The sequence below is a fragment of the Polyodon spathula genome, unplaced genomic scaffold (assembly GCF_017654505.1).
Source record: "Polyodon spathula isolate WHYD16114869_AA unplaced genomic scaffold, ASM1765450v1 scaffolds_2915, whole genome shotgun sequence".
In the NCBI taxonomy this organism is placed as follows: Eukaryota; Metazoa; Chordata; class Actinopteri; order Acipenseriformes; family Polyodontidae; genus Polyodon; species Polyodon spathula.
The window spans coordinates 1-9,688 of record NW_024474380.1 but is presented as its reverse complement, the minus strand read 5'-3'; the positions used below and the strand labels follow the sequence as shown (position 1 = coordinate 9,688).

The following is a 9,688-nucleotide window of genomic DNA, read 5'->3' as shown; positions in this document are numbered from 1 at the left end:
AGCACAGAGCTGCAGAGTGCTGCTGCCATTGCAGGGTTACTGTTAGCTTCACTGGTCAAACACACTCTTTATTATGTAAAGGGCTTTTATTTTGGTTATGTTTATTTTGTTTTGCATAATAAAATATTTTGATCTAAGTTGTCTCATTATTATTATTATTATTATTATTATTATTATTATTATTATTATTATTATTATTATTCCTGCTTGTCCCATTGGCCTGTAACACTGTTTTTACCTTCAGTTTTTTGAAAAATGAATTTTTGTTTGTACAAGTATGTTAGTGTAAAATGCCAGAGAGAACCAGCACTCAGGCCCACTCAGAATGTGCTAATTGTGAGTCATGAGTTTCATTAAACTACAACAACAACAAAAAAATGGAGTTGACAAAGTTAATGCCTTTAAAACTATTGATACAAAACACTTAAAGTTACAAAATGGTTTTAAGAATGAAATGGCATCCAATCATGCAAGACAATAAAGTAGGCAAATATATTTAACACTGTATCTAAATTTAGACGCAATACATGTATCCAGTTATGTGAATTTAAATGTATTGCAACCAATAAGATCCAGTAGTGCAACTTTAAATACATTGCAGTGATCAGTAAGATCCAGTAGTGCAAGGTTACATCTATCCCAAAGGCTGGTACAGATCCACACAATGATATTGCACACTGACAATGAAGCTGAGACAGCAGGCTGATATTATTAAACAAACAAAACCAAAACCAACTGCTGTGACAAACTGAAGAAAAACCAATGATACAAGATAAAGTATTTCTGTAAACAACACAAAAAAAACATTGGATTACATAAATACAAAAGAAAAATAGCACCCTGTTTTTCTGTAGAATTTATCTTAATTATCTTATTAAATTATGTTTTGCATTCCCTCTAGAAACATACACAGGAGCTTCTGTAGAGCGCATTCGTTATAAATACACACATCAAAGCATCAAACTGTGTCTAAACCTGGGGAGAGTCACACAGCTGGATTATGTTGCTCTACAGCCCCTAGTGGCCATGTGGTTTCAACGTCATTCCTTTTTTAAACTCCAATTTCCAACCATTAATATCTCGACAGTGGTAGAGTGTAGAGTGACATCCTTTCAAACCTGAACACTATGTTACATTGTCTCTTTAAATCTTTAAACATTCTTTCAATAGGATTCAAAAGATAAGAGAGGTTAAAACTTTAATATGTCCAATGTACAATCTCAATGATAACGTCATTTTTCAGCAGATCTGGAGGAACAACTGTAAAAGCTACAGCTACAGTACTCAGCACTGAGATAGCAATCTCTGCTGACTCAATTCCCTCTGGTGGATAGAATTTGACTGGATTTGTGGCTTTACAGTTATTCTGATTTTAATGTTGGTTTTTATGGCGTGCACATTTGAGTCTTTGGGAGGTGGCATTTCTTCTATCAGGTCCACTCGGAAAGGAGCACACACTTCATAACACAAGGCACTGTGTGAGGATGCTGCCGCTCGATGGGTAATATCAGTATCAGAATTTACTGATCCTGTTTACACACCGTTGCTGCCTAACCCTAACCCTATATCACAAGACACTGTGTGAGGATGCTGCCTCTCGATGGGTGATATCAGTATCAGAGTTTAGAACATAAGAACATAAGAAAGTTTACAAACAAGAGGAGACCAGTCGGTCCATCTTGCTCGTTTGTTTGTTAGTAGCTTATTGATCCCAGAACCAGGGACTTTTTCGACCTGAAAAAAGAAACAAGGACCAGGGGTCACAAATGAAGATTAGACAAAGGGGCATTCAGAACAGAAAATAGGAGGCACTTTTTTACACAGAGAATTGTGAGGGTCTGGAATCAACTCCCCAGTAATGTTGTTGAAGCCGACACCCTGGGATCCTTCAAGAAGCTGCTTGATGAGATTCTGGGAACAATAAGCTACTAACAACCAAACAAGCAAGATGGGCCAAATGGCCTCCTCTCTTTTGTAAACTTTCTTCTGTTCTTATGTTCTTATATCCCAAGGCACCGTTGCTGCCTAACCCTAACCCTATATCACAAGGCACTGTGTGAGGATGCTGCCTCTCGATAGGTGATATCAGTATCTGAGTTTACTGATCCTGTTTACACACCATTGTTGCCCGTCATCTTTCTTTTTTTATATTTATTATTACTAAATAACATGACATCAATATTAAACTACTGACATGAATTCATTCACATTAACATTCATAAATATGTTAATACATCCCCCCCCCCCCCCCCCCCCCCACCTGATACAGCCTTATTAGAAAAGATGTCTAAATAAAAAGTCAAACATAAGATTTAAATTACACATCACAGCACCTTGAGTTAAGATCAATCACCCTCACATTGTGCAAATCCAGGACTACTGATTGCCACATGTGTGCTTACAAATGTGTGCACTGGAATAGTTTCACTGCCTTTTATTAGACATGAACAATATTTTTAGTTCCAATGCTTATCTGACACCAATGAGAGAGTGTGAAGGGCACAAACCATTTGTTTATCAGTCTGATCTTTTGTTGCCACTTTGGCATCTGTCTGATTATGCGTAACGGAAACACACATTTCTATTGTGCATGAGTTTCCATTGCTGTGTTAGAATCTCATAGTGTGCAAAGTTAGCTGTGTCACAGACAGAGGAGCTGCACAGGGTTAGTTTCAGAGATTAAATGAACAGCATTCTAAAATGCCTTGGAATGTAAAATTTGTCATACTATGTAAGTATTATTTCTTTGATATATATATTTTTTATGTCAGTGAATGTGGCATTTTAATTTTCTTCTTTGTAAAATGATGAATTTGTTTTTCAGTTTTTGCACTTGGAGACGTGCTGTTGGTTTCCACAGGTATGTGCGTCTCTGACATGCTCACACAATAAGATACAATGATTTAATGCTTGATTACATTAGAAATGAATAATACTGAGGGTGAAATGCACAAGGCTGCTTACTCTGAAGTGCCTTCAGCACCATTATTTCTGCAAGATACTTCAATCAGACCACGTTCTTATTTGCTTAACAAATTGTTCTCTCTCGTGTCAGTTTTTAATTTTTTAATAAATAATTGCAGAGCCACTTCGTACAGCAATGATTAAAATTCGCAAACCGACTGTAGTGGAAGGGGAGACCATTGAATTCACATGTGTGATATCAGCTGTGCACGGAGAACAACCAGACAACAAGGAGAGGAATTGGTTCCATTTATATAAAAACAGAGAGAAGATCAGCTCACTGCCGGAGCCTGGAGGAATGGGAGCTGTCACATTTACAAAACAAGACATCACAAAGAATGATGCTGGAAACTATACCTGCATGTATGGGAATGAGAATCCAGGAGATGTGAAAAACATCAGCCATGGCTCTTCAATTTATCTCAGTGTAAGAGGTAAGTACAGCCTCAAACATTGATGAAATACCGGAATATAAGCTTTGTGAAGGCAATTAACTAACATAAAAAAATAACAAAAACTACTTTTAGATCTTAAATCATTTAGCTAACGTTATTTTACAAATGTGTAGCATTTACATAATAGAATACTCCTTCAGTCAGTTTTTTTTTAAATTAGTCTTGAAAATGTATTACAATCCCCATGCAAAAGACTTCCACTAATCGGAACCTTGCAATGATAATTAAATGCTTGCTGATATCAGCTGGAGAAAGTTCAGTCTTATAATTATGTGAGAATGTATAAAATAGTCTCATGTATAACATGTCTCTGAATCAATCTGATCAATCTGAACAGGTTTGGATTTGAATGAATCTACTGTTTGTTATTTAATATTTTAGCTGTGTTCTGAAGGCATGTTTTTAATAAGTTAAACTGTATTTTCAGAGTTAAGCTATCAGCTCACACTTCAGCTAGACAAACACAACCCAATGGAAGGAATGGATGTATCATTTAAATGTATGATACCAGCTGAGCTCAGAGAAGCAGCAGGAAAAGAAAGATATTTCCATCTATATAAAGATGGAAGCCGTGTCGATTCACAAGCCGATCCCAAAGAGGTACCAGGTGTCACGTTTTCCATTGAAAATGTTAAGAGGAGTGATACTGGAAACTACACCTGTTTGTATGGAAAAGAGAAGCTGGTGAACTCAGCAAACAGCAAACGCAGTCGCCCAGTCTACCTTCGTGTGACAGGTAAGGACTGAGCTGAATACTTTGTGTCACAGTGGGATTGATTCAATTGATCCAAACAGTGGTGAGACTTTGTGAAATCAGTGTGTGTGTGTGTGTGTGTGTGTGTGTGTGTGTGTGTGTGTGTGTGTGTGTGAGTCTCTTTAGAGTGAAGATTTAGCACATTTTACAATATATTTCTGTAGGTTCTTTCTGGCTTTAACAAAGTTGTGAGGTTACGTTGTACTCTTGATGAATCTTGTAACATTGTGTCAAACAGTTAAATTCTGGTACCTATTTATACAGTGATTTTACTGGAGACAAAACATACACCCTCCACCCCAACACACACACACACACACACACACACACACACACACACACAAGCACTTTTAAATTGTTTCTACATTACTTTCGCTGATCCCATTTTATTTTACTTAGTTCGTTATTCATATATTTGTATCTATATTTATGTCAACATTAATTCATACATTTTCAATCGATGTATGTATTTTAGAAGGAAAAAAAAAGAAGAAATGAATATCCTAATACATATGAGGGGATATTAACATAACATTAACGTGTTTGTACACATGACATTATGTGCAAATATACTCATGTACAATAGGGTTAAACAGTACAGTAGTAACATCAAATTAATACCTAGCAGGCTTTTTGTAGTCTGTTCTACATGTAATACAAAACAAGCCATGCTGAAGCTTTGTGAGATTCACATTGTTGTAGGATGCGTAGATAATACAATAGTCTTTTAATTATTTCAGCATATTTTCTTTTATCTGTCTCTCATATTTGTATCCCTGCCTCCACCAGTAAGTGTGCTTCTTCACCTGCTGTCAATAGAATAAATGCTGTGCGCAACTTCAGACCTGTTGCCATCTACAATTTGTATGCTAATTAGAATTTTTCCGACCAGTATTTTTGCTTCTAATTAGTTAGTAAATAGGGCTTGACACTTTGGGAAATACCATGCACAGTCATCTCAATTTTCCTCCTGCAATTCTGACCAAATTACACCTGTTTAGTAAATGAGGCCCTAAGAGTTTGGAATTTTTTTATTGTACAAGTATGTTATCAAGCATGATTTTTTTTTAATTAGTCTTGAAGTTGTATTAAAATATCCATGCACAAGACTCTCACCAATCCGAACCATGCTAAGATGCTTGCTGATATCTGCTGGAGAAAGTTCAATCTTATAATTATGTGAGAATGTATAAAATAGCTACCTCTGAATGTTTTATTCAAATGGTTCTGATTTATCATCAACTATAACTTAAAAAAAAATATCAAACATAAGACTACAGGTTTGGATTTGAAAGAATCTACTTTTTGTTATTTCATATTTTAGCTGTGTTCTGAAGCCATGTTTTTAACAAGATAAACTGCATTTTCAGAGTTAAGCTATCAGCTCACACTTCAGCTAGACAGACAGAGCCCAATGGAAGGAATGGATGTATCATTTAAATGTATGATACCAGCTGAACTCAGAGATGCAGCAGGAAAAGAGGGTTTTTTCCATCTATATAAAAATGGCAGCCGTGTTGATTTACAACCCCGACCCAAAGGTGTACCAGGTGTCACGTTTTCCATTAAAAATGTTAAGTGGAGTGATACTGGAAACTACACCTGTGTGTATGGAAAAGAGAAGCTTGTGAACTCAGCAAACAGCAAACGCAGTCGCCCAGTCTACCTTCATGTGACAGGTAAGGACTGAGCTGAATACTTTGTGACAGAGTGGGATTAATTGAACTGATCTAAACAGTAGTGGAACTCTGTGAAATCAGTGTGTGTGTGTGTGTGTGTGTGTGTGTGTGTGTGTGTGTGAGAGAGAGAGAGAGAGAGAGAGAGAGAGAGAGAGAGAGAGATTGAGAGAGAGAGAGAGAGAGAGAGTCCCTTTAGCGTGAACTGTGTTCAGTTTTAGCACATTTCACAATATTCAAATGAGCTCGGTATTTAGATTTGCCACAGTTTAGATAAATTGAATAGACCTGATTAAGTTGTGTATTTATATATGTGTTTATTATTATTATTATTATTGAAAACTTTATATTTGTGACAGTGGGGTCTATTCAGTTGATTTAAGTGGCACATACTGCTCTACTTTTAGTCATCAGCGGAGGGTCTTTGTGAAAACCAACACCTGTAAAGGTTTGTGAGTCTTCTTTACAGTAATTGTGAGTAAGGTGAAACTAACAACAACTGTCCAACGTGGGGGTATACTACAATGGTCAAGATTAAAATAAAATAAATAATAATGTATTTGGGGCATATGGTATAGTAAACTAAATATAATACAATATGGTTTGCAATATAGAAAAGCAATATAGCACATCACAGCCTTTAAAGATAATGACCCTTCTCCTGTTACTTACTCATTACTGTATAACATTTTATTATTATTTACTTGTTTCAATATTTGCCACACGTCTGCAAAGACCATCATTAAGATTACTATGATGTATTCTAAAGCTGGTATGGGGGTGGAAGACTGAACTGAATCTCCTTTAATGTTTGTCTGCTTGATGACACGTTATCTAATGTGTCTCTCAAGTAGTTTCAATTAGACATGACACTGCTTTGAAGTGTTGCAAAGATCAATTCCCATGCAGTTCATGAATCTGAAGAGATCATCAGAATCCCTCGTGTAATAATTGTCGGTCTGAATTATTTAGAAGAGAAACTGCCACCTCAGCTTTAGTTTCTCATTGGTGTTGTTTATATCCCCACAGAATATATGACAACTCCATCCCAACAGAAACTGACAGGCAAGTCTCTATTTGTTTCATTTTCAATTATGTTTTCTGTTTATTGTTATTATTATTATTTATTTCTTTATTAGCAGATGTCCTTACCCAGGGCGAATTACAGTTATATAAAAAATAAAAATACACATCAAGAATTACAGTACAATTAAGAGCAACATACAAAATACTATGACTTCAGTCCTAACAAGAGCAAACACAAATCACAGCACAATTTGATATTGGGGCAGTCCAAGAGCAGATAACAGTGTTGATAATTACACCAGGGTTAGATACGAGTGCAAATGAAATACAAAATACTACAGATTAGGTTCAGTGCAGGATTAAATACAGTAAAATAGGGAGCAGATCAGTGCAGGTTAAAGTGCATTAAAGACAGAGAGCTGCATAGACCTGAATGGGAGAGTTGAGTTTTCCAGGTGTTTTTTAAAGAGGTGTGTCTTGAGGAAGTGCTGGAAGGTGGTGAGGGACTGGACAGTCCTGACATCCATGGGAAGGTTGTTCCACCACTGCGGGGCGAGGGTGGAGAAGAAGCGGGCTCTGGAGGCAGGGGAGCATAGAGGAGGTACAGCCAATCTTCTAGTGCAGGTGGAGCGGAGAGGTCGGGTGGGGGTGTAGGGAGAGATGAGGGTCTGGAGGTAACTGGGTGCAGTCTGGTCAAGGCATCGGTAGGTGAGTACAAGTCTTGAACTGGATGCAAGCCGTGATCTGGAGCCAGTGGAATGAGCGGAGCAGTGTGGGAGAAGCGAAGCAGAGAGAACTCCAGGTGAATTCTGATAAGTTTTTTTTTTTTTTTTTTTAAGTATTCACCCCCTTCTTATCAGTCATAGATTTTGTTGCCCAGAGGCGACGCTGTGCAGTTAAGGCAGTTAAAACAAAGAACACAGCTAGTTTTAGTGCTTTATTTCATAGGACAAATCTAACTAGAAAGTTAATAGTAACAGAATATTTATAGAAATCATTCGCCTGAACATGAATAATTTGTTTGTACATGTTCTTTGTTCTAACAGTAATTAGTATGATCCAACCATCCCTATATTTGTTATTTTAATTGGTGAAGAACTCTAGAAAGCAATTGCTTTGTGGTGTGATTTTAAGGCTAAATATTTTCAATTGAAGGTGTGATGAAAAGATTAGATAGAAGTAGAACTCCAGACTCATTTAAATAACTTCTCTCCTTTATTGATACACCAGCATAAGAAAAATATGTGAAAAAGAAATATAGCACCCTTAAGTAACATGCCATGCCATTAACTATCCTGATTCATGGGACAGGCGCAATGGGAGAGAAGGCTGGGAGGAGGTAGACTATCTCTCCCTCTCTGAGGTGAGGCCAGAGCAGTCAGACCTCCGGCTGGGGAACGACCTTCGTTTACCCCAGAGTGGGAGAGAATGGGTGAAATAAGCTTGAATGAAGAGCTCTTCTCAGTCTCAGTGGAGAGCAGTGAAGCTGCCGGAGCTCCAAGGCTGGGAAGCGAGCTTCGATTGCTCACAGATAGAACACAGTTGCAGAGGTGGCGTGACTAAGAGAAGGAAACAAGGGGGGTGAACAGGGTTTACACAGCTAGCTGCTTGACAGTGGGAGGAGTCCCAGGTTTCGCTTCTGCCCCTGAAACACAATAAGGCTACAACAGAAGGGCAATATTAGCAATGAATAGAAATGCAGACATCTTCAAGACAGATTGTGGTCCATTTTAATTCATGCAAACACTCACAATGACTGCCTCTGACGTTCCCCCCTGCTTGATTCATTGAAACCCTTTTTAACATGAGTACAGATAATCAGTGGAATGAGGTCTGCACAAGATCAGGTTTATACATTATAGGAGGGGTACTGATATCTCCCACTATCCACAGCATTACAAAGAACTAATGTTGGTCTGAATTAATAACATTATTAAACAGCTGGCTACCTTTAGACCTTAATGGTGATAATTTTCTTTATAATGTTGTTTCTGTTCCCACAGGAGAAATGACAACTCCAAACACATCTACCAAGACCCAACACAGAGATGGGACAGGCAAGTGTGAATAACTGTGTTTATATAAGTTTCCTTGACCTTAATCGCTTTAAAGTAAATTAAAGTACGTTCTTAAGTTGTTAATAATAAAGGCACTAATTGATTTATATACTGTATCAGCAATTATATTTAAATCAGAATGGTCACAGCTCTGATTATTGCTGCTGCACATGGACAATTTCATACCAGATTAAACCAACTCCAAAAACTAGGCTTTCTGTAAAGCGTGATTATTGTGTGTTTGGTGCACCTGCTCAAAAACCAACAATGTTGTCCACTGTATGCACTCTATTCACATACTGCAAGATCAAGACACTGTATTAACAGGATTGGATTACATTTGATCACACTTTTATGTCAATAGGTTATTAGTGGGTTATAGTATCTGTTTACACATATTTAACTGGATCTTACAATGAATCCCATTTGTATGTGGATCCCCCAGGTTCTGTTCCAGCTCTGTACCTGGGTGCAGGGGTAGGATCTGGGCTCCTTGTGCTGCTGTTACTGCTGATAGGAGGGGTGCTGAAGTGTCTGCAATCCAAACGAGGTAGGGCACAGCATTCTTCACCACAATGGATACAAATGAAGTTTGTTTAAATGATGGGCAATTCTTCATCTCGCTGTGTCAATGTATTGTGCCCCTCAATCATGTTCAATTCTATTGATTCCTGGGTGAGTGTTTACTGCAGTCTTCCATTGCTCAGCCTTTGGTGGAAAAACATATCTTGATGTTACTGATGCATAGTGTGTCAC

The 9,688-nt window shown here is 37.6% G+C and overlaps 1 protein-coding gene across 1 annotated transcript; it reads left to right on the top strand.

Moving 5' to 3' along the window:
* Positions 1-3,100: 3,100 nt before the first annotated feature.
* Positions 3,101-9,482, top strand: LOC121311090 (obscurin-like; the record flags this gene model as incomplete). Its single annotated transcript, XM_041243854.1, has 6 exons — positions 3,101-3,398; positions 3,847-4,155; positions 5,544-5,852; positions 6,879-6,914; positions 8,879-8,932; positions 9,378-9,482. Coding segments are annotated over exons 1-6 (1,111 nt in total), but the record flags the coding sequence as incomplete, so codon positions are not given.
* Positions 9,483-9,688: the final 206 nt, after the last annotated feature.